The sequence below is a fragment of the Rattus norvegicus genome, chromosome X (assembly GCF_036323735.1).
Source record: "Rattus norvegicus strain BN/NHsdMcwi chromosome X, GRCr8, whole genome shotgun sequence".
NCBI lineage: Eukaryota > Metazoa > Chordata > Mammalia > Rodentia > Muridae > Rattus > Rattus norvegicus.
This window is the reverse complement of record NC_086039.1, coordinates 33607436-33633553: the sequence shown is the minus strand read 5'-3', so window position 1 is coordinate 33633553 and position 26118 is coordinate 33607436. Positions and strand designations below refer to the sequence as shown.

Genomic DNA, 26118 nt, shown 5'->3' with positions numbered 1-26118 from the left:
TGCTTGGAAAAATAAAAAAAATTTAAATGATAAAATGTGTAATATATTGTCACATTTTCTCAGCCTTCAGGAGGAATGAAGCTGTATGGTTTGAAATAATAATTTTATAGTTTAAGTGAATTAAGTTCATCCCAGAGAGACAAGTATGTACTTTCTCTCACTTGTAGTTCCTAGATTTTATATAAATAAATAAAATCATGTACACATATATATGACAAGAAAGTAAAAGTCACAGGAATATGGGGACTAAAAGGATGAGGAAGGGTTAAAAAAGAGGACCATAGAGAAGTACGGTGGGAAATATGCTTAACATATATTGCTTAAGTGTATGGAAATGTCTCTGTATAGCATGGTAATGTGAATGATGAATACAAACAATAAAATTAAAACACTAGTAATAAAGAGATTTGAATGTGCCCTCTTCTAAAATACCTTATTGGGCTATACCCCCCCCTTCATTTCTTAGTGGTACTAGGAGATGGTACAACCCATGGCTATGTAAGCAGATGACATGTGGGGAACAGTAGGGGCATTGTGATGTAGCACCAGGTTACATCTTATAGTTTACTTGAACACCAGATGTGTGGTACTCTACCAGTAGATGTGATAACCAAGGTAATTACTTAAATGTTTAACTAGGACAGGGTGTGAGTGGTAGAGTGGAGAGTACGGGTATTATTAGATGGGGTGATGGTTTATGTGTTCGGCAAGACAAAGTAAGGGACATTTCCTCACGCTGATCTGAATGGTGCGCAATTGAAAACTTGGGAGTTATTTTCAGACTTTGTCATTGAATGATTTTACAGGTAGTTGGCCCCAAGTGACTGAAACCATGGGAAGTGAAACAGTAGATAAGAGAGAATACTATTTAAGTCTTTTATCTTTTTACTCTAATTGAAAGTAGTGACCCTATCAGAAAAGAACTTGTGATGGCTGCTTCTATCAGAAGCTTTATGGAAATAGTTTTGAAAGTTTCAAAGGTTTTGGTACTGTCCTTTAAAATTATTCTAGCATATCCCGTAATGTTAGCTGCTTAGATTATTTATAATTTTCCTCATCATATGTGATATTGACCTAAACTTTATTCCTTTATAATTAAAAGTATTTATGTGTATGAGTGTTTTGCTTGTATGTGTGTTTGTGCACCACTGTGTGCTGGTTCTTCTGGCAGTCAGAGAAGGGGATTGAATCCTCTGCAATTGGGGTTAAAAATGGCTTCAAACCACCATGTGGGTTCTGGGACTCAAACCCAGGTCTGCTACAAGAGCAGTCAGTGTGTTCTCTGAGCCATCTCTCCAGCCCTTATTTCTTTATAATTATAAAGAAAAATGGTAATTATAAATTATATATAATTATATTTGAAATTATAATGTGATTTATAGTTATATAAGAGGTTTTTGAAGGAGAATATTCCTTCCCTAGAGCCTCTCCGACTTTATTTTCCTTAATAAATCTGCGTTTACTTTGCTCAACACAGTATTTGAAGGATTTCTGTGCCGGCTAGTTTTATGTCAGTTTTACACAAACTAGAGCAATCAGAGAGGAAGGAGCCTCAACTGATGCCACCATTAGGATGGGGCTTAAGGCAAGCCTGTAGGGCATTTTATTAATTGGTGATCAATGGGGGAGGGCCCAGCCCATTGGGGAGGGTACTACCCTGGGTTGATAGTCTTGGGTTCTATAAGAAACTAGACTAAGGAAGTCATGAGGGAGAAAGCCAGTAAGTAGCACACCTCTATAGTCTCCATATATGCCCCTGTCTCCACTGTCTCCAGGTTACTGTCCTGACTTCCTTTTATAATGAACTATGATGTGGAAGTGTAAGCTAAATAAACCCTTTCCTTCCCAAGTTGCTTTTGGTCATGGTGTTTTTATCATAGAAATAGACAACTTCTAAGTCAACTTTTTTTTCAATTTCTAGATGTACACTTTATATATTAAAGCATTTAAAGTAATAATTTTAAACAATTAGAATGTATGCAGAGTGAATAATTTTTTGAGGGGGAAAAACCTTTAATATTTTTTCAGTACTGGAGGTGAACCTTAAGGCTTCATAAATTCTAGGTAAGCATTGTATCACTAAGCTATATCACTAACACTGGGGAAAATCTTTCCATAACTATATATGTATATATATATATATATACATATATATATATATATGGATAAATGTTTGTGTCTATCTATGCAGATATACATCTGACCTGTGTCCACTATATGCATTGCCACATTATTTTGTTTTTATTTTCTCCTCCTCTTCTTCCTTTTTTTCAGACAGGGTCTCTTTCTGTAGCCCTGGCTTTCTTAAGCTTGCTATGTAGACTATGTAGACTAGGGGCTGGCCACGAACTCACAAAGATCTACCTGCCTCTCCCTCTGCCTCTTGAGTGTAGGGATTGAAGGTGTGCACCACCTCTCCAAGGACTATATATTATCTTGAAATGAAGCCCGCCTGTATCACTGAACAGTTTTAAACCCCAAATGCTTTCAAACTCTTGAAGTCATTGCCCTGTTTCAATAGGTCATTCAACATTTCTGATACACTGTTCCCATTTTATTGAAGATGTATGTGTTAGTTTTCTGATTGTGGTAGTAAAATAAGCTAACAAAAACATCTTAATAATGGCGGAAGGGATTAGCTTGGCTTATAGCTTCAGACGCGGTGTAAAATGGTGGCAAAGCCTTGGCAGAGGGATAAATGCTGCTGCACTGTTCCCTTTCTCAAGCTATTCAGCCTAGGACCCTAACCATGGAACGGTGCTGCTCCATTTGGATGGATTTTTCTGATTCAGTTAACTCAGTCTAGAAACTCTTTCATACAATGTGTCTAGTGCCTCATTCCTTCGGTGATTTTAGTCCCTATGAATCTGACAATATTAGTTATCATGTTTCCCCTAAAGTAATTCTTGTCCCCCATACTTTTAATATGGTCATTCCAAATGCAGATGGGCCTCATGTATGATTACTTTTTTTGTGGTAACAATATTGTCAAGAATGCAACCACTGAATGCAAACGTGACTGATACTTCAGAGCTTCAAAGACATTGCCTAAGCTGCTAGGCTGAGGGAGGAATCAATGAATATTCATAGCATATCAGAAGCCCATATTCTCCCTACTGAAGGACTTCATATTTTTTCCATTGCACATCATGGCTAAGATCTGCTCTTGTATGAATATAGGAATGTATTCTCTTCATTAGAAAATCTTTTATCACAAGTATACTACTAAATGAACCAACTTAACTGGTAAAGATTGTGTGCCAGTTTTTAACTTCTGTTTACTAATTTTGCTACCCCATTTCTACCTACCATTGCTATATCTTGAAAAGCTTCTAACTTGCTCAAGAATTGCAAGAATAACTCAATGAATATCTTTGAGTTTATTATCCTTATTCACTGTGCATTTTGTCATGGTTGCTTTTCCTGATGTATTCATAAATGCTCGCAGATATATGTATGTAGCTACTGTGTAATAATGTGCCTGTGTATATGCATATGTCTTTGTATAGGAAACAGTACATTAGTACTTGTACATATATATTTTTAATGAACTTTTTGTAAATTGTGAACATCGTGATCTCTCACCATGGCTAGAGTTAACAAGAGATGAGATGGGCAAGAAATAGAGTTTAAAAAATATGTATGTATTTAATTTGTGTGTAATCACATTTGCAAACACATGTACGCATGCACATACCCCATTACATGCACAGAGGTCAGAAGACAACTTGTTGGAAGTTGGATTTTTCCTTCTTCAGTGTGGTTCCCTGGGATGGAACTCAGATCATCAAGCTTGGTAGCAATCACCCTTTACTAGCTGAACCATCTCACAGATCTAAGTGGGAACCAACAAATATCAATTTCCAAGGTAAACGGTGTAGTGTAGATTTTTTGGGGGGTTCGGTGTTAAAACTAAGAGCCCATGATGATCAAAATATAGAAAATAATTTAAGCAAGACAGGCTGTTGTTTGTTGTTAGGATCCTGGATGTAGAGTCAAATTTACATTCCCAAATGATGTTACAGATTCTAGGTTGTTGCCCTAGTGGGAGGGGAATTCCTCAGCCTTTTCTATGTGTGGAAGCAGTGTAGCTGGCACATTTCCTCCTCGGCCTCACAATTCTTTGTGACTCTGCCTCAGTACTCTCTCACACGTTTCCCAAGAACACAGCGATTCTCTCCTAGACCACAGTGCAGTGATGAGAGGGAGGAGGTGGGACAGGATCCAGTCCAGCACAGCCAGCATGCAGATTTACACTTCCACAACTGGGCCCTGAATGTCTTTCTCATCTTGTTTCACCATCTAGGATTCCATCAAGGATCGTTTAGTCATTAAGACTCTTTATTCTTCTCCTTTAACCTAGAAAGCTGCTCATTTGGGCATTGCTTTTTGTTTTGTTTTGTTTTAAATGATGAGACAAAATGTTTATGGTTTTTTTTAATGTTTTTTGCAGTGACATTTTCTTAAACATGAATGATATAATGTGTTTGGATCCAATTTACCCACCCCTGCACTCCTTCCCCTTGCTTTTCCTTCTTTTATTCATGTACAGGCAGGAGAAAATGGACACTGGTTATTAAATGAAAATAAAATAGACCTAAGAGTCTAGTCCCATGGCTCCATAGACAGTTTTGCCGTTTAAATTCCCTTATGTTAACTTTTAAAAACTCTGCTCTTGTTTGAATCTTCTGCTGCTCCTTGGGGGACAGGAATGCACGAGTTGCTGTCTAAGGCAGCAGCAGAGGGCTTGGCTTGAAGCACTTCCATCACTTGCTGAAAGATTGCAGCTTTGTCAGAGAAGCATATAATTCTGAGTCAGAGAAACTGAGTACCTCCTAGCTCCTAAAGGGTCTGCACTGGGAAAAGGGCTGGGTGGTTGGTTCTGGATTAACCTTGACTAATTAGAAGTCCCCCCACCCCACTGACCCTCTTTCTATGTGAGTAGACTCTTTTGCTACCCTGTCTCTCTGTCTCCACACCGTACCCCCTCCCCCTGCCCCCAACTTCAGCTCTAACTTACACATGGGTACTGTTTGATTTTTGAGATAGGGCATTGTTACACAATCCTGGCCTGGAGTTTACTAACTAAATAGCCTAGGCTGACTTTCTACCTCAGCCTCCTGAAACCTGAGAGACTCCAGGGATGATCCACCGTAGTTGTTCATTGGAAGCAACTTTCAAGGATCCCCAACTCCTCAGCGATAAATGGGCTAATAATCTGTAAGTGAGGTGTGATTTGGTCATCTAAGTGAGGGTGGGGCACAGACACAGGCTCCTGTGAACAATGCCACTTGGAAAGAATGTGTGTGCCCCTGGCATCTGCTGCACATTGCACTGTTTTTGTTGTTATTACCCAAACTGGACACACACACACACACACACACACACACACACACACACACACACACACACTGATGGGTATAATAGAGCTTACTATTGCTGTCTTCTGGGTTATGGTCAATCATTTTCTTCCCTATAATCATAGCTCATGCACACTCATGTGTAGTTCAGTTTTTTAAATTAGTTCTTAAAATGCATGCCGTTCTCCTTTAGGGAGCTGTTATCGAGCAGTTTAAAGTCCAGCTCCCATCTTATTTGCTAGCAGTGCTCCGCACAATAAATACAATGAAAAGATTCAAAGCTGATGAATTGCTTCCCAGGTATTAGTGCGACAAGCTGGAAATGTCATTTACTGCCATTTTGAAACTTATGATTTGACTGTGGAGGAATCGCATTTTATTCAAACTGAGTTTAATGTAAATAAGATGGGATGTGAAGAATTTTGTGGGTGCAAATGGCCATAATACCCCAGCTGCCCCACGATGGCTCTCTGCTTAAATCCCTCCCAACCCTCCCTTCTATGTTGGAAGTACATTTCTTACTTTCTGCCAAATATGTTTGTAGATCTGCATGTCTCTCTTGGTCCAGCACTGAAGGATTTGCATGCTTATAGGCTTAGTAAATCCTGCAAACCGAGACAGTAAGCAATTTGGCTGCACTTATCCCAATTTTAAATGAGCGGCATCTCTTTAAAATTAAATTTTCTACTGAGAGCATTATGGATTCGTGTGCAGTTTCAGGAAATAATAAAAGAAGCTCTCTTGTTCTTCGATGGTGACCTTTTGGCAGCAGTACAGTAAGATGTCATAACCGGAAGTCAACTTTCCTGGCATGGGGAGATAGATAGATGGCTCAGTGAGTAGCGTGGTTGCCATACAAGCATGAAGATCTGAGTTCAAATCCCCAGATCACATGAAAATTCCATGCAGGTATGGAGGCTTGCTTGTAATCCCAGTGTTTGACAGAGCATCCCAGAGCAAGCTGACCATGAAAACTAGCTGAATCTGTGAGCTCTGGGATTGAGACTCTGCCGTTATACAAAAGGTGGAGAGCAATTGAGAAAGAGACCTGACATTGACTTCTGGCTTACATATGCACGTGTACACACATGCATTTACACACACGCAAACATATACATGCACACCAAACATACACATACATGCTGGGGAAAGAATATCTACTGACCTTTCTTAGAGTTTCCCAAATGTATTTGTATCCAATAATGTGTGAATGTGTCTTTGGTTTCATGTCATTTATCACACGTGTAAGAGCATGCCTTTTAAAATGATTATTATTTTTAAGTTTTGACATTGTGATGGACGTGTGTGTCTATGTGAACATGAGTGACAAGGGAGACAAGGTGTTGGATCTCCTGGAGCTAGAGCTGTGTTATAGCTCTGAGGGGAAGGTTAGTCAGGAACCAAAGAATACCACACAGTCACACCCCACAACGAACATCAGGAAAAAAAAAGATTTATCGGGGGAGGCACAAGAGGGTAGCTGCCTGTGCTTGGGAGAGAAGCAACAGGGAACTGGGCAAGAGGTAGGTTTATATAGTTTCGGGGGCGGGGGAGTTTTCCAGGGTGGAGATTTCCAGGGTGGGGATTGGTGGGACTTTAAACCAAGTCCAGGATTAGTGGTGTTTTGAGCTCACGGACTGTGGGCTTTCAAGCTCAGAGATTGGTGGATTTTGGTAGGGTTCCAAACCCAGAAGTGGGCTCTGACCTTTTGCCCTACAAAAGTTACAGGCAGCTGTGAGCTGTGTGATGTGGGTGCAGTTAGTGCCTTAAGGGCTGAGGCATTTCTGCAGTCCCATAGGAACATAACCTTGAATCAGTCTTTCCAGTCTTAGGAATCTCTTCTCTAGAGAGACTTGAAAGTATGGCCAAAGCAATGTGTGCCGAGACACTGATTACGATATGGATCCAGTAGTCCAAGAAATAGCAACATCCTGCTGGCATCATTGGGGTAACAGGGAAATGCTTTTTTTGATTGTTTTTTTTTTTTTAACTAGGTTTCTTTGTAGAGCCTTGGTGGTCCTGCACTCACTCTGTAGAACAGGCTGGCCTCAAACTCAAGGAGATCCTCCTGCTTCTCCTTCTGGAGTGCTAGGATTAAAGGTGTGTACCACTACTTCCGGGCAAGGAATTGCTTTTGGCACAATGTGAAATACAGTGGAGAATAAAGAAATTAGTATAGTTACATGTGAGACAGTGGAAAGCGTTCCAGACTAAGTGTAAAAACTATTAGACGGGATGTTAATCTAACTAAGCTGGAGTAAAACTGTGCATGGGTAAGTGTGTATGCACAAAGGAATGCGTTAAAATTATGAAAGGCACTGTAAGATGTGTCAGTGCACACGTGTAATCTTAGCCCTCTGGGAATGGAGGCACGTTTGCAACAAGTTTGAGGCTAGCCTGGCTATATAGTGAAGTCAAGGCCACCCTCACAGTCAGTCATACTCAGTCTGAACAAAGCAAGCAAGCACACCTTTGCTTGCACGCAAAGCGGTTGAAAAAATAGTTATAAATGTTTCAATTGAGAAGCCAAACATCCCAAAGAGAAACAAATCTACAGCGTTTGGAAGGGAGCTGGGGCTTGAGAGCAGCTCTGAGGCTTCAGAGGATAAGGCATTCTCTTCAACCTGCAAGAGAGGAAAAGTGGGAGTCTTTCCTGAGCAAGTGAAGTGGAGCATGAAGTTTCTTGGTGTAGGAGAGTGCCTTGGATGGTGAATAGACTGGGAGGGGGGGCTGGCAGGAAAAGCAGCAAGCTGTTGAGACCAGGAGGCTCTGGTCCCACCAGGCTCCTTTCAAACCCATGGATGGTGGCAACATGAGTGATTGACTGAAACCAGCACCTGCGAGTCTGGTGGAAAATGGAAAGAAGTCACCCATATTGAAATACCATTCACCGAGGCAGACTGAGGGTACCTTAACAAAGCAGTAGCCTTCATAAGGAAAGATAGCAGCTCTCTCACACCTGTGGTGACCCTGTCGAACATTCTTCTCCATGCAACCATTCAGCATTTATTTGTAAGTTAAATCCAAAAGTGTTCAGGAAGGACAAAAATGGGCAAGGAATTAACTTGCAGGATGCTCCCCCAGCCCCACCTCCATTGGAAAACGATTTTTTTCTATCCCTCTCCCACCTCTACCCCTTGCACTTTTTGTAACATACAGACACATTTTTCCATAAGACACTCCCAGCAAAATTGAAAACACATGTGCAGATGGCCAGGCTGGGCTGTGCATGTTCCTGTACGAGCAGTTTCTCTGAGCTTCTGCAAAAGCAGCCTTCTCAGCTCCTGGATGCTGAGGCTTGTCTTAGTCCCCAAAGTAGCAAACAGATCTCTGCTGCTGTAACAACTTCTTCCTATATAACAACCCGGCTGCCTCCATTCTCCAAAAGTTACATAGTGTGGATTTCCTTCCTGATAAACGCTAAGGCTTGCTCCTTGATTGGTCTCAGTTATAGGAAAGGGCGTGGTATCAGCAACTTTTCAGACTTGAGACTCGGGGGGCTGTTGTGTACTTTGTCCAGTCTCCAGCACGCTAGGTGGAGTGTGGTGGTGGTGGTGGTGGTGGTGGTGGTGGTGGTGGTGGTGGTGGTGGTGGTGGTGTGTGTGTGTGTGTGTGTGTGTGTATGTGGCTGTCTGCATGAGAATCTGTTTGACCACAGGTAGTGCTCACATTACCCTGCCTGTGTTGTTCTCTGCTGCAGACTGCCTGGACCAGGACGTGTGCAGTTCGACCAACCACAGAGCTGGAATTTCCCAGGGGCACCAGAAGCATGGCATTTGAGTTTTCCTGAGCAACCGAAGTGGAACATAAGAGTTTGCTGGCCTAGGAAGATAAACATGGATGGCGAACAAGGGGGCAGGAGTGACAAGCCAGGAGGCTCTCCTCACCTCAGATTTCTTTCAAACCCATTGATGGGGGGTGAGTCATAGAAGATGGGAAATGGGAGTGCTTGGGAGGGTGGTTAATGTGCTCAAGAGAGAGCAGGGAGCTGGACTCTGTCAGTGGGTCTTTCTGTGGGGTGTCCACAGAAGTCCAGAGTTTGTTAGTCTTCATCCTCTATGTGATTATTCAAAAAAGTACCTTTGTCTGTGGCATCATAAAGGTGAGACAAATTTTATTATCACAGAGCATTTTCTAGTGGTGAAAACTTTTGCACCAAGAAGTCACTCACTCTTTTGTGGGTCAGGTGTATTACTTATTAAATAAGAGGTTTAAGAGTTACTTATAAGTAGCTCTGTTTCACTCTCCTGTGTAGTTCAGGTTGACCTTAAAGTCATAAGTCATTATCCTCTTGTCTCAGCCTCTGAAGTGCTGAGATTACAGGGCTCTCTCTCTCTCTCTCTCTCTCTCTCTCTCTCTCTCTCTCTCTCTCTCTCTCCCTCTCGTTCTCTCGCTCTCTCACTCTTTTGCTTGCTTCTTCCCTCCTTCACCCCTCCCGTCTCTCTCTCTCTCTGTGTGTACCACATAGTCTTAATAGGAACACTGTAGCTGCTAAAAAATTCTCTTAATTAAAGTTCCTTTAGATATTTCATATTTAGTTAATCTGAGTTTCTCAAGGATATTGGCTGGTTGATTGCCTTTAAAAATGAGACTTTTAAAACTATGCAAAGATTTCCTCTAGGCTGATGCATTGGCTAATAAAGACTCTCCCACTTTCATTCACTCTCATTCTTCTGGAACATTCAGCAGTTTCCAGATGAAGGGATTCTGGGCCTAAGCATACAAAGAGACAGTATCACATTTAGAACACTGTTAGGCTTCCCACAACACTTTTCTATTAGAAGCACAATAAACAGGTTCGAAAGGCCTCCAGGACTTAATGATGTCTTTCTGTGCAGCTTTGTAAAAGGAAAACAACAGAAAGTAGACAATGCGATATGCCTTCCCTCTCTGGTTGAGGTGACAGGATTGCACATTTTTTGTTTGTTTTTTTACTTACCCATTTCCCCCCCAAAATGTACAGGGTGAGTGGGGCTTCCATACACAGACAAAACTGAATTAATTAGCATGAATTGAGTACACATTTAGTATAGTAGAAAGGTAAACTGGAATCAAGAATCACTTAAAACAGGCTTGTTGAGTATTTCAATGCAGCAATCCAATCACTGTTGGAAACAATAATTCAGTAGCGTTCCAAATAGGTATTTTGCAGCAAAGTCTTGTGTTCTTATTTTTTTTGTATGTGGAGAGAGAACTAGCCCCCTTTTCCTGGATGGTTGGTATGCTGCTTAGAAAGTGGACAGGTTGTTCCAGCTAGGATGTAGAGTATCTCGAGGAGTCAATTTAATGAGAATTAATTTGGAGAGATGGAGCTGGATGGTGAAATGTGTGTGTGTGTGTGTGTGTACATGAAAGTCAGCACATATGTTATAGTTGAATGTGTAGGTAGAGGCCAGAGGTCAAATTGGGTATCTTCTACTGCTTTCTACCTTGCTTTCTGAGACAGGGTCAGTGTTTCACAGAACCTGAAGTACACTGTTTGGGATAGACTGGATGCCAAGTGAGCCCCCAGGATGTGCCTCTGTTGTTCTAGCAGTGGGGGTAAAGGTGTGTGCGCCTATGCATGTGTTTTTCCATGAATGTTGGGCATCCGAACTCAGATCCTTATGCTTGCAAAGCAGGAACGTTTTTCACTGAGCCTTCTCCATCACCACAGAATGGTAAAGCTTTTACATCTGTGTGAAGGGATTTAGGCTTTGTGAGTTGGGGAACTGGAAGTCACTGATGGTCCTGAGGCCATAGTGAAGAGTATGAGGAGATTAGTATAGTACCCCAGTTAGAATAAATCATGAGCTATGCAGAAAACGACAGACTTAATCCATTGGTTCTCACTTGCCTCAGTATCGCCTAGAGGCGTTGTTAAAAGGAAGGTGTACGGCTGCTGAGGAAGTGACTAGACTGTGTTGAAGCTTGGGTATCTTCATCCTCAGGCAGCCTCTACATGAGGTTGACTGGAATTTTCAGACCCCATACCTTAAGAACCACTGCGCCAACCCAAGCGTACAGCTGGTAACCTGGGTCAAGCTTCAGATATGATGGAGTAAGGACTTTCATTCTGAAGGCAAGAGAAATTGGATTGTGCCATTTGTTTCAATATTGAGGCAAATTGGGAGAAACCATCTTAAATTGTGAAGTTTGTTTTAAGCCTCAAATTAGGTTAGCCAGAAGAGCTAGATAAGAGGGAAGCTAGAAGGAGAGCTGGCTTAGTGTGGTGAGAAATGGGGGAGTACAGAGTTTTATTTCTCTCTGTTATATGTACATGCTTGTGCGAGAGTGTCTACGTGCATCCGTATGTAGAATATATGTGAACGTCAGAAGTCAATGTCGTGTGTCATCTGGAATCTCTCTGCACCATAATTTTGTAAGACAGGGTCTCCCACTGAAGTTGGAGCTTGCTGATTCAGTAACTATGACTGACTATAGCGCGCCAGGGATCCTCCCTGTAACTGTCTCCCTAGCGCTGGTATTATAAACACATTGGTACAGTTTTTTTAATGGGATGGGATGCTGTGGATCTGAATTCATGTCCTCTTGCTTATGTGGCAAGCTGCCTTAAAAAAAATCAACGGACTGTCTCTCTAGCTCTCCAGGGGTTCTACTTTTGACATAAAACTGTTAGTAACATTGCCTAATCCACATAGCCTGGTGGTATGGGGCTAAGGTTGGAAATGAATACAGGTTGAGTGTGAGAAGCCTCAGAATGTTCTGCAGAAAGCTTGTGGTTGAAACTCAGTGAATGGAAAATTTTTCCAATGGCCAAGAATTGGTACATGAGGGTCAGTAAGTTAGACCATAAAAACAGGAAGGGATTTCTGATGTTACTATTCCAAGGGACCTAAAGGCATAACAGTTTTCAAAGACATGAAAAAGCACAGGATAGATGCCTAGACATTTGGGCATCCCTGTTTGCGTACATTCTCCTGCTCTGACCCAGAATGCCACTTTTCTCCTCACTTTCCACACTCAGTGTAACAGTCCACCGCTCCCATGCAGCTCTCCTAGGTTTTCCCGTCTTTTCAAGTAGACTGTTTTGCTCCCTGTTTTGCACCAGTTCTTCTCAACTCGGGGGTGGGAAAACTCTCTGTGGTAGCTGGTTACATTTGTTTACACTTCTGAGGCCTTGACCTTGGTGAAGTGTGGAATGTAGGACATTCAGAATGTTCTTTCCAAGTTGGCTGTAAGACACTCAGCTCAGTTGAAGGTATCCTCTGGCACATGGACAAATCAGATGCAAGCATAGGGCTGCCTATGGTTCAATTCTTTTTCTCTCTCCTCTTCTCCAGAAGAAGAGAGAAAAGGGTGGAGACCCAACTCTTCACAGAGATTTATTTAATGCTTGACTCTGTTGTCCCAGGAAAAGGGAAAGAATAGCATTCCTCACCAGAAAGTACTTTGTTAGGAATTGAATTGGACCTCCCACTCCCAAATGATCCTTTGAAATCCTAACTAACCTTTGCACTTCAAAAAGAGACTACTATTGGGAAATTAAGTGGGTGCAGATATAATCAAACTGAAGCCTCCCTGGTATGGCTTGGATCCTTAATCCCACAAGATTGGTGTTTCAATAAGAAAAGGAAAGCAAACAGAGAGAATGCTATGCAGCAAGAGTCAGAGATCAGAGCACTGGGTCTATGAACCAAGGAAAGCCAAGGATGGGTGTCAAACGTGGGAAACTAGAGGAGATGAGAGCAAGGATTCTTTCCTGAAGATTTTCGAAAGGGCACAGCCTTGCTAACACTTTCAAATGTCTGTTAGACTTCCAGCCTTGACAAGTACAACAAAATACATTCCAATTGTCATAAGCTAATTTGAGTAGTGTGAGGTAATTTGTTACAACATTCTAAGAAACTAATTCACCCTACTTGTAGATACTTCACAAAGTGCATTGAAGGGTAAATGAACCTTCCTAATCCTGCCAATCACTCATTTATTAGCATCTCCTCTTAAGTTAAAAAATTATTTTACATGTATTCCTTTTGTGTGTGTGTGTGTGTGGGTGTGTGCCTGCAGAGGACAGAGGACACTTTGTGTGAGTAGGCTCTGTCCTTCCGCCATGTAGATCCTGTGGATGGAACTCAAGGTTACCAAGGTTGGTGGCGAGTACCTTTTTCTGCTGAGCCATCTCTCTGACACAAGTTGGTTTGTGGTCAGTTGTTTGCCAGAAAGCTCATATCACCAGAGAGAATTCTTTCTTTCCAAAATTGAGCCTACCCTATTAGAAAAAAAAATTCACATTTAAGTAGAAAGCAGACAAGAGAGGGCATCTAAGGCATTTAAAGGAATTAGTTTCTGTCTTCTCTTTGGGTACTTTTAGATCTTGGGTCAGTTTGGCAGAGGATGCTTTCTGAGGGCATCTTGTCTCTGTAAATAGAAGGGGTGAAGATGTGAAATTATGGAGACCTGAAGGGAGGAGAGTACAGAGAAGGGAAGAGGAGGAGAGGGGAGAGAAGGGAGAAAGGGGCTGGATAACGGAGTAGACAGGACCATCTTGCCCAAGAGGTCACATGCTCACTCCACCCTTCCCATATCAGGATTCTTCTCCAATGTTGGAGCATTGGTTCATGCCACTGAATGTACCTTGGTCGCATCCCAGATACTCCAGTCTCTTCAGAACAACTTCTCCCTCCCACTTTCGACCTTGCAAAATGTTTCCTAAAATGGATTTATGCCACTGCCTCACATTTACTAGGGTTCTTGGAACATTCTTAATAGCTCTTTTCAGAATGGAGCAATTAGTGCACTTTAAATCTCTCCTGAAATAATGGAAATCTTAGAAATTGTTCCAGAAAGTATAATAAAAATGAAACAGTAACCTTCCTAATGTGCCATAGGCTTGCTAGAGATATTTTCCTTTTAAAGGGCAAGTTTAATGACACTAATTGGAGGACTTGTGGAGTAGCTGTGTCATGAGAGGTCCATCCCCTAGCTTACCCATAAGCTACAGTGATGGATCCATGGCATTACCAGTGTCCTCATTTGGCATCTCTTTTTGGTTTTGGTGGTAAAATGAAATATAGACCGTGGCTGAATCAAAACTATGAACAAATACTCAGTCTGTGCCAAGTGTGTGTACAATCTGTTGTTTAAAATGACTTAGGTTTCAAAGACTCTGGTGGGGTTGATGAAAAAGGGGTATTGTGGCCTTGGATCTCTCTGTCATATCATGGAGAGTCTCCTACCATGAGCACCATCCATGGTCTGATAGGAAAATAGGTCCCGTCTTCTGCTTGTTCTTCATTTTCCAGTTTGCAGTTGTCAGGAATCATGTGATGTTGCCTTAGGATGTAACTGGCCATATGTTGAGCCTGTAGCATGTGCCCTAGCAATGCCTGGAGCAGTGTGTTCTAGGTCTTTCCTCTGTTGGCTGTCACATGGAGCAAGTCTCAGTTCAATGTTTGTAGAGAAGAAGGACGTGTGGATTATTTCTACTTTGCAAACTTATGATGTTTGTTTACCCTCTTCTCTAACTTGTTTCTTCTCTCCCTTCGCTCTTGCATGCACAGTCTGTGCTGTGTCAATGCTAGAAAAGTGTTAGTGTTAATATTACCAGTGCCAACATTTAGGTTTTTACATACTCCAGTGCTCTGAGACTTGCTGAGAGTAGAGTCCTTGTATAAGGTTAACAAAGGTTTAGGCTTAGGACCTATGTTTTTCTTCAGGGCAGAAGCATGGACTTAATAAATGCCATACCAAAATGGCTTTGGAGTTATAAGGGGAAGCCTTGAATATTGTTGATGGAAATATATGCTGGGGCAGCCACTTTGGAAAGTATTCTCAAGGGACAAAACATATCATATAGAAGTCCTATTCTTTGGGGTAGGCAAAAATAATTTAAAACACAGATCTACCCTCTAAATGTAGAAGGAATGTTTGTAGCAGCATTTTGCTAACCCTAAAGTGGGAACAACACAAATTTTCATCACCTGATAAATGGTTCACTAAAATGTAATCAATCCATACAATGGGTATTTGACTAAAGATGACTAAAGTGCTAATACATGCTACAGGGTGGATGCAGCTTGGAGCATGCTAAATTAAAGAAGTCAGTGCACCATAGAGTTTCACTTAGATGAACTGTCCAGAATAGGCAAATCCATAAAGACAAGAACCAGATCAATGGTTGTCGGGCTAGCACAGGTGCTGATGACCATGAGATTTCTTCACAGGGTAATGAAAATGGCCTGAGACTGGCTGTGGTGTTGGCTGCACAAGTCTGTATGTATAAGGAAAAGCATTGGATTTTATCCTTCCAATGGGCAGACCTTAATGTGAATGGTAGCTTAGTGAAGATGTTCACTAGCAATCTAGAGATGGCTGTTAGTATTGTCAGCCTTGTAGTGTGTTCCCGAATCACACTCTCTACTTCTAAAAGACACAGGGTGTCTCTGCTCTGTAAATGCTGAGTTCCGCATGCTTTCAAAGCATCAAATAGATGTGCTTTTGACCTTGGGAAGAGCATCATTCTATATTTGCTGTAACAAAGAAAAATGTTTCCTTGATGAATAAGTAGGAGCCACACCCCAGTTTTGTCACTCATTTAATAATATAGTTGCAATCCTTTAATGACATCTGAACAGAGTTATAATTTAGGCCCTAAATTACCTTCGTGGACTGTTTGGCTTGTCAAGTATTATAACCTCAGACAGAATTAAAGGTATGGAGGACCTTGACAACTGTATTTCTTAGCAGCTTGGAAGAAAAAATAGAGCGAACCATGTCGCACGCAGTGAGCGATTGGCATCCAGGTGCACATGTACTAAAAACTGATTTTCAGGACCTTCCTCAAATCTTGTCTTCTCTTGCTCAAAACTTTGTGGAAATGGTGTCCTCCATTATCAGCACTTGAAGGGTGGTTTTTATAGCATTTTAAAAATCATAATTCAGAAGCCAATCTCTCTACATCTATAATCTGAATTTAAGACTCCCCAGATAGAAGCACCAGTGTTTTCCTCAAGAGAATTAGGAGCCTCCGTGAAGCCTGTGAGGATGTACCAAACCAAAGGTTTTTAGAGCCAGGAAAAGCCATTTCCCTTAAGGCGTTTTGTCTGCAGACCTTGGTGATCCCAGTAAGAAAGCACTGGATGGGCTGCGTGTAGGTGGCCCACACACCTTCCTTTCATGTACTAAATGCTTAATGACTCCATCTGCAAGGACCATAATTTGCTCACTGGGACAGATTTTCCAGGGCATTGATGGCTCCAGGTGGCAGGCAGTCCTCAGCTAACACGCATTAGGTACAAAGTGTTCTTGTCTTTTCATGGCCTTTCGGTTTGCAAGACATTTGCAACTACCCTTGCTCTCGGGTTCTCTCAACCTTTAACAGCTCTTAAACACTCATGCAAGGAACAAGTAGCATCAGACAGTTGCACCTTGCTTGCAAATCATGCGCTTATCAAAGAAAGACAGAGCTGGAACTGATGCAGACTCAGGCAAACCTCCCCCATTGTAGCTTCCTGCATCTGTTCTGGAAATTAGATGCATCTTGAGATGAGGAACAAATCTGGTCTATGCTGAATTCAATTATATCTATACTTAATTACAAGGCCAGAGGAAAGCTTAATGTGTTGGATAGGGTTTACAGGCTTCTTTCCTGTAAATTTGTATTCCTCTTATATGGTGGTACACTACATTTGCTTTTTTAAAAAATGCAATGCTTATGGGATGTAATCAAGACACTGCTTAGTGTCACTACAAGACAATAATAGTAGCTAACATGTATTGAGCCATGGGCAAGTATATTTCTGTCTTTACCCAAAATGAAACAGACTTGGAATTTGTTCACAGTGCCATTGTTCAGAAGAGGTCAACTGGGTCTGAATTCAGAATGCTCTTTTAACCACATTAGCACACTGGTTAGAGGGGAGGGCCACAAATAATGGCACAATTTCAAGGTTAGACTGAATTCTGACTTGTGCTTAATATTGGGACAGAAGGTAACCTATTAATAGATACAGTTCTGTTTAGATTTTATTACAAGCCTAATGGTGTATGTAATTATATGATTGCTGCTATTAGTGCATGCTACTGTTTGCTGAGATGCCAAAGTTTGCGTTTCATGCAGGAAGCAATACTGGATATCACAGCTAAATTCGCCAATGCTGGTAATTGGCAAAACTCTCATATAACTACAAGGACCATTTGCCTTCGAGACCAGCGTGAAAATGGAAGTTCAGTCATCTACCTGTCAGTCCAACCTGCCTCTTTAAAATATTAATTTAAATCAGATTTGTTTTCTGAAGGATACATTGTAGCATTTATGAGGTACCCTTAATGACTTGTTCCACATAATGTGGAAGTCATTAATAGGTATCTGTCTCCTCAAATACTGATTGTTTCCTAATGCTAAAAATATCAAGCATCTTGTACCTTTTTGTACTTTGTGAAATATGTAGCAGGGAGTTCTTAATTATAATTGCCACAGCGTCTTGCTCCTCTCTAAAATAGTGACTTAGTATCCACCATCATTCTTTCCTATCTCTCCTCTCATCCTACTCTCCGAGCCTTTGGTGACCACTGGTCTCTTCTCCCTTTCCTGCATAGGAGCTAGATTATGTTATACTGGTTTTCTGTACTTGGCTAACTTCACTCACAGCATGCTTTTCCAGTCTGCCTCTTTGGTCCTCAGTTTGGGTGCTGGCTGAAGCTCTCAGTGTAAGTGTCTTAGCATGATGTAAATCATTTCTCTGTTTCCATGCAGATGTGGTGTCTGATTGGTCTCCTCTTCATGATGCTGCAATCCATGGACGTCTGCTGACCCTGAGGAACCTTATCAGCCAGGTAGCTTTAGACTAAGAATAACAGGATCAAGTGTATGCCATTGCTCTACCACACTGGTAAAAGAGAAATCACAGAGTGATAGTAAGATCGACACTTCCTCTAAGCAAAATGAGGTGAATCTCACTGGAATAATAACCATTTCCTTCATCATAGGCTGTCATAATGTCAGTGGGTTTTTTTTTTTTTTGTTGTTGTTTTTAACCTAATCACACAGTTGGAAACAAGCTAACTATTTGTTCAGTGGATTACCAGCAAGTGGTAATTCATGCTGTTTCTGTTTTCTAAACAAACCATGTTCTTAAATTTATCAGGGGGAGATGGTTCATTTAGTAAAGTGCCAGCTCTACAAGGCTAAGGACCTGAGTAGAAATCCCAGAATGCACATAACAGCAACAAGTAAAGTGGGCTCAGTGACACATGTCTGTAACCGTGGCACTCAGAGGACTCAGAGCCTGGGAGCTGCAGTCTGGCCAGTTGATGAGTGTTAGGTTCAATAAGAGACCCTGGATCAAAAGATAAGGTGAGCAAAAGTGAAAGATCCATGGGGTGTACCTCTAGCCTCCATGTGCACACAAGGCACACATATGTGCCTGCACAGAAACACACGCAGACTTGCGACGCATGAGCAAAGTTTATAATGTAAAGTATGGATTTTCAATGGCAGCAATCTTGTCTCTCAGGAGATAATTGCTAGAGCCACCTTTGGTCGTCGTACTAGAAGTGGTGTTAATGTATCTTAATAGGTTGAAATCACTGGTCGTGTTAAATGTCCTGCAGTGCATAGGACAGCCTGTGTCAAGAATTAGGCAGCTCTAAACTTCAGCAGCGCAAGGACTAAAGACTCCTAATGTAAAGTAAATGCTTGAAAATGTCTTTTAAATATGCAGTGTTAGAATTTCAGTAACATTTTCAGTTTGGTCAAATCCCCAGTTGCCTCTGACTCTCAGCGGTTTGATTTGAGTTTTCTTCTTGTTAGGTGCCATTTGCCTGTACACACTGATTTTTGTTGGTTTTAGATTATTAGAATCTTATGCAAAGACACCACTTAAAAAGCAGTTTATAGCCTTACAAAGTCTTTGTTCGAAAAATGCTGTTCTCTAAAATATCATTATATCCTTATCACTCTGTCTTTGTCTCTGTCTCTCTCTGTCTCTCTGTCTCTTTCTCTCTCATTATGAAAGAAAAGTTTTCAATTCATAAAATACAAATCATGGAAAACCTATGAAAATAAATGAAACAAATGTGTGATGTAATAACATGAACTTTTAGATTCATTGGTTAAAGTTTGAGCTGTGGTTTTGAAACTGCCATGATTTCAAAGCAGAGTGGGACTTTCGTAATAATTATGATTCACTGAAGCTGTCTATGATCGCTGTGGATCATAATGCTATTAGTAACAGGACGCATAAAAGCAGAGAAAGATAGATGTGAGCTCAGAAAACCCCTCAATTTCATGGACCTATTTAAAAGAAGAAATTCATCTGTAAGAAGATTATTTCCAAAGAAAAATTTATACTACCCCAAGCCACTGTGTTAGAGTACTTTTGGAATCAGCAGCCTATTATAAATAGATTCTACCACATGGTTCTATTGAAAAGAAGTTAGTTTACTAGAGTTAAATGAATATTTGTGCTATTTGGATAGTATGAAAAATGATCATAAAAGCTTTTATGTGTCATTTTTTATTTATTTTTCTGTTTGATTTTATTTTTATTTGATGTGTATGGGTATTTTGACTACATGAAGAAGGTTTTGGGTTCCTTGGAACTAGAGTTAGAGACAGTTTTGAGCCACCATGTTGGTGCTGCGAATTGAACTCGGGTCCTCTGGAAGGGCAGAAAGTGCTCTTCACTGGTGAGCCATCTCTCTAGCCCTACACATTACTTGTTAATGGGAGTGATGCTAATTTATATTTGATACTCATGTATTTACCGACTATCAGCTTAGAGCCATGTGTTTATCTAAATTCTGTTGAGTCAGTTAAGTGAGTTGACATGTTTGGATATTATTCTCTGCTTTTATAAAATGAAACTTCCAATACCTACCTTTATTAATCGACCTCGAAACTCAGGAGCAATACTCAGCCCAATATTCAGTGGCAGGATACAATTACCATGAGTTTTGCTAATGAATGTTTGAGTCAGTTGACAGAAGCTCCACTTGGCTGGGCTCAGCTCTAAGCTGCAGCACACATGTCTCTCATCCTTCTTTGACCTCTGGCTTCCTAAGGGCTTTTATTTTCTTGGCAAAAGGCTGCTGCATAGCAGGGCAAGCTGAGCCATCCAAGGACAGAATGCTTCTAATCACAACATATGCCACATCTGCTAACATTGAATTGGGTAAATCAAATCACAAGGCCAAGTCCAAAGGCAAGTCATCAAGGAAGAATATATTCTCTTAACTCTACACATTCACATAGCAGTGAAAGTAGATGGATGAATTCGACCAACACTTGGACTAAAAGTGGCAAACACATGCTTCTTGGCTCTGTTAATGAAATGTTAAATGCATGAGAGAAAACTGAATGTCTAGTGTTGGACATGAGCTTTGGGTACCAGAGGTGGGAATAATCTGGATAGTATCTGACATTTTTATTTCTTTACCTATATAGTGGTTACACAGCTATATTTTCTTTGTGGTAATTCATTGAGGTGATATGATCTGTGCATTGTTTAACATATCAATTCTACTTCAATTGAAAAAAAAATTAAAAAATGACCATGGTGGTTTGTTACGTCAGCAGAAAGTAATTAAGCTGCCATAGATGTAACAGTGAATTTAATGGCTTTCCCTCTGGATTTTGTCTTAGAATTCCCATAGGGTGCTGTTCTGGATGAACCTTTAAAATTGCTGACTCATCACTTGGCCTGGTAATGCAAGTTTGTAACTTCAGATATTCTGGAGCAGAGGCAGGAGGGACTATAAGTTCAAGGCCAGCATGGCTTACAGACTATGTTGAACCCCAGTCTGTGCAACTCAGCTCTTATGTCCCATTTTTAAAGAGGGCTGGAGTGGTGTGGGAGATGGCTCAGTGCTTAAAGTACTTATAACCCAAGCAGAAGGGCGAGAGACTGAATCCCAGAAACCATGTAAATGCCAGGTTCGGATGTGGCCTATCTGTAATTCCAGCCTCACAAGTAGGATCCCCTGAGCTGGCTATCGAAACTAGTCATCTCAGCAAGCTCTGGGTTTCATCGATGGACTCCCCTCCAGTGAATCAGGAGGAAGAATGATTGAGGTTCATTCTGGACATAGACCTTTGGCCTCTATGAGTAAGTTACACCTACATGCACATGTATCTACACATGTCCACTCAGACGTATGCAAACATGCACACACACACACACACACACACACACACACACACACACACACACACCAGCAGCAGAAGCAGCAACAAAAGCAACCACAACACAAACATGAAAATGGAAATAAGAGATAAAATAAAAGGCAAAAAGGGATTGAGATATAGCTCGGTGATAGACCACTTGCCTGGAGAATGACAGGGCCAAGGCTTGATCTTGAGTATTACAGCAATAAACCAACCAATCAACCTACCTTCTGAATTGAGCTTCCTTTCATTATGTCACCACCACCCAGCCTAGATACCAGGACTCTTTGAAAGCCTCCTATGTGATTCCTACATGTAGTCAAAAGCAAGCAGCTACTCAGTAAGTTCTTACCACAAGCAAGTAGGGAAGAGTAGATGTTTATCCGTCAGAAAATTGAATAAGCCTGCTCATCCTACCTGCCTCTTTAGGGTTTTCTGTTACTGTGATAAAATACAATCACTAAAGGCAACTTGGGGAGGAAAAGGTTTGTTTTGATGTATATTTCCAGTCAGCAGTTTTATCAGTGAGGAAATCAGGGCAGGAACCAGGAAAGAGGAACTGATGCACAGGCAGAGGAAGGTTACTGATTGGCTGCCACTCCTGCCTTAGTCAGCCTGCTTCCTTAGAGCACTCTGGACCTGCTAAGAGTGGCAAGGCCTACAGTGAGCCCCACCCTCCCACGTTGATCATCAATCAAGAAAAACGCAATAAGGCTTGTCCACAGGTCAATCTGATGGGGGCATTTTGTTTTAAAGTCGAAGTTCCCTCTTCTGAAACGACTTTAGCTGTTGTCAAGTTGATTGAAAATTAGCCAGCACACATACCTACTGTGATGTTTAAAGGGCCAATGAAAGACCAGGACAAAAGCAAGGACAATCACTTGCATTTATGAGTTGCCAACTGACTGAAGGCTAAATGAGAAAGAAGAAGAAATTCCAGATAAGAGTGGCCTGGCAATTACTGAGTGCTCAACTTTTGCATCCACCATTTTCCAGTCTTCATAAGAATTTTAACCAGGCAGGTGTAATTGTAGCCATTTGACCTATGAGCATATTGAGGCTTAGGGCTATGTCACTGACTGCTAGTCATACTGCTCGCTATGTCCTGATACTGGTACTAGTATTTGAACTTGGGAGCCACTCTGCCATCCTGACTCCAGAGATCTCAGTTCCAGAGATCAAGCACAATCTTAATGCCACTGAGAGAACTAGGATTGACAAGGCTTTTTAATTTATTGGAAAAGGCTGAGTTTTTATTGCTAGTTGGGACCATGGATGATTATGTCTTGTCATAGTATTATAAAATGTACCATGGATGATGTTTCATTCTCTCTCCTCTCCTCTCCTCTCCTCTCCTCTCCTCTCCTCTCCTCTCCTCTCCTCTCCTCTCCTCTCCTCTCCTCTCCTCTCCTCTCCTCTCCTCTCCCCTCCCCTCCCCTCCTCTCCTCTCCTCTCCCCTCCCCTCCCCTCCCCTTCTCTCTTCTCTCTCTTCTCTCTCTCTCTCTCTCTCTCTCTCTCTCTCTCTCTCTCTCTCTCTCTGTGAGCATGTGTGTTTTTGCACGTATTCACATGCAAGCAACATAGAAAAGAGCTTAGAGAAAAGGAAAAAAAACCGAGGCAAAATGTTTAGGGAAATGGCCATGCTGGGAGAGGTACAGAGTGAAGGACAGAGTCAGTGAAAGAGAAAAACCCATGCTCTGAAGATGGAAACCAGGTAGAACACTATGTGAGAAGCCAGGGGAAAGGTTTCTGGATGTCAAAATGAATAAACAGCAAAATCTGAGGTGGAAGGGTTTGGCAGACTGAGCACTGCATATTGGGTTTGACGAAGATGCCACTGGTCATCTTTATTTTTTTTTCTTTTCAGTGGAGCTTACATTTTTTTGGTCTTCAATTCTATTCCATTGTTCTACCTGCATGTCTCTGTACCAATATCATACAGTTTTTTTTTTTAACGCTATAGCTCTGTAATACTGCTTGAGGTCAGAAATGGTGATTCCCCCAGAAGTTCTTTTATTGTTGAGGATAGTTTTCACTTTCCTGAGTTATTATTATTTCAAATGAATTTGAAAATTGCTCTAACTCAATAAAGAATTAAGTTGGAATTTTGATGGGGATTGCATTGAATCTGTAGATTGCTTTTGGCAAAATGGCCATTTTTACTATATTAATTCGGCCAATCCATGAGCATGGGAGGTCTTTGTATCTTCTGAGATCTTCTTTAACTTCTTTCTTCAGAGATTTGAAGTTCTTGTCATACAGATATTTCACTTGCTTGGTTAGAGTCATATCAAGATATTTTATGTTATTTGTGACTATTGTGAAGGATATTGTTTCCCTAATTTCATTCTCAGCCTATTTATCCTTTGATTAGAGGAAGGCTACTGTTTTGTTTGAGTTAATTTTATACCCAGCCACTTTGCTGAAGGTGTTTATCAGGTTTAGTAGTTCTCTGGTGGAACTTTTGGGGTCGCTTAAATATACTATCATATCATCTGCAAATAGTGATATTTTGACTTCTTCTTTTCCGATCTGTATCCCCTTGATCTCCTTTTGTTGTCTGATTGCTCTGGCTAGAACTTCAAGAACTATATTGAATAAGTAGGGAGAGAGTGGGCAGCCTTGTCTAGTCCCTGATTTTAGTGGGATTGCTTCAAGTTTCTCTCCATTTAGTTTAATGTTAGCAACTGGTTTGCTGTATATGGCTTTTATTATGTTTAGGTATGGGCCTTGAATTCCTATTCTTTCCAGGACTTTTATCATGAAGGGGTGTTGAATTTTGTCAAATGCTTTCTCAGCGTCTAATGAAATGATCATGTGGTTTTTTCCTTTGAGTTAGTTTACATAGTGAATTACATTGATGAATTTGCTTATATTGAACCATCCCTCCATCCCTGGAATGAAGTCTACTGGATCATGATGGATAATCGTTTTGATCTGCTCTTGGATTGGGTTTGTGAGAATTTTATTGAGTATTTTTGCATCAACATTCATAATGGGAATTGGTCTGAAGTTGTCTTTCTTTGTTGGGTCTTTGTGTGGTCTAGGTATAAGCATAATTGTGGATTCATAGAAGGAATTGGGTAGTGCTCCTTCTCTGTCTATTTTGCATAATAATTTGGACAGTATTGGTATGAGATCTTCCATAAAGTTCTGATAGAATTCTGCACTAAACCCATCTGGTTCTGAGCTTTTTTTGTTGGAGACTTTTGACTGCTTCTATTTCTTTAGGTCTTATAGGATGGTTAAAATGGTTTATCCGATCCTGCTTTAACTTTGGTACTGGTATCTGTTTAGGAAATTGTCCATTTCATCCAGATTTTCCAGTTTATTTGAACTCAGATTCTGATCTTATGTCTCCCTTTTCATTTCTGATTTTGTTAATTTGGAAACTCTCTCTGTGCTCTCTGGTTAGACTGGCTAAGGATTTATCTATCTTGTTGATTTTCTCAAAGAACCAGCTTCTGGTTTTGTTGATTCTTTGTATAGTTCTTTTTTTTCTACTTGGTTGATTTCAGATCTGAGTTTGATTATTTCCTGCTGTCCACTCCTCTTGGGTGTATTTGCTTCTTTTTTTTCCCTAGAGTTTTTAAGTGTGCTGTCGAGCTGCTAATGTATGCTCTCTCCAATTTCTTTTTGGAGGCACTCAGAGCTATAAGTTTTCCTCTTAGCATTGCTTTCATTGTCTCCCATAAGTTTGGGTATGTTGTGTCTTCATTTTCATTAAATTCTAAGAAGTCTTTAATTTTTTCTTTATTTCTTCCTTGACAAAGTTATCATTGGGTAGAGTGTTGTTCAGCTGTCATGTATATGTAGACTTTATTGTTGTTATTGAAGACCAGCCTCACTCTGTGGTGATGTGATAGGATGCATGGGCTATTTCAATCATTTTGTATCTGTTGAGGCCTGTTTTTTGAGCGATTATATGGTCAATTTTGGAGAAGGTACCATGATGTGCTGAGAAGAAGGTACATTCTTTTGTCTTAGAATGAAATGTTCTATAAATATCTGTTAAATCCATTTGGTTCATAACTTCTGTTAGTTTCTCTATGTCTCTGTTTAGTTTCTGTTTCTATGATCTGTCCAGTGATGAGAGTGGGGTGTTGAAATCTCCCACTATTATTGTGTGAGGTGCAATGTGTACTTTGAGCTTTAGTAAGGTTTCTATTATGAATGTAGGTGCCCTTGCATTTGGAGCATAGATATTTAGGATTGAGAGTTCATCTTGGTGGATTTTTCTTTGATGAATATGAAGTGTCCTTCCTTATCTTTTTTGATGAATTTTGGTTGAAAATCGATATTAGAATGGCTACTCCAGCTTTCCTCTTCAAACCATTTGCTTGGAAAGTTGTTTTCCAGCCTTTAACTCTGAAGTAGTGTCTATCTTTGTCTCTGAGGTGTTTCCTGTAGGCAGCAAAATGTTGGGTCTTCATTGCGTATCAAGTTTGTTAATCTGTGTCTTTTTATTGGGGAATTGAGTCCATTGATGTTGAGAGATATTAAGGAATAGTGATTGTTGCTTCTTGTTATATTCGTGTTTAGATGTGAGATTATGTTTGTGTGCTTGTCTTCTCTTTGTTTCGTTGTGAAACAATTAGTTTCTTGCTTTTTCTAGGGTGTAGCTTGCCTCCTTGTGTTGGGCTTTACCAT

At 40.8% G+C, this 26118-nt stretch overlaps 1 protein-coding gene across 2 annotated transcripts in view; it reads left to right on the top strand.

The window, feature by feature from the left end:
• The first annotated feature begins 268 nt into the window (after positions 1–268).
• Asb9 (ankyrin repeat and SOCS box-containing 9) overlaps positions 269–26118 on the top strand; it is a 44802-nt gene continuing 18952 nt past the window's right edge. Inside the window, exons 1-3 of one of the 2 annotated variants that reach the window (XM_017602120.3) lie at positions 269–615; positions 9061–9278; positions 18058–18137. In XM_017602120.3, coding sequence (XP_017457609.1) covers positions 9197–9278; positions 18058–18137 — 162 coding nt within the window. In that variant the 5' untranslated portion in view covers positions 269–615; positions 9061–9196. Of the gene's footprint in view, positions 616–9060; positions 9279–18057; positions 18138–26118 lie in introns of those variants that run through there. The other variant, NM_001191913.1, reaches the window with a different exon arrangement.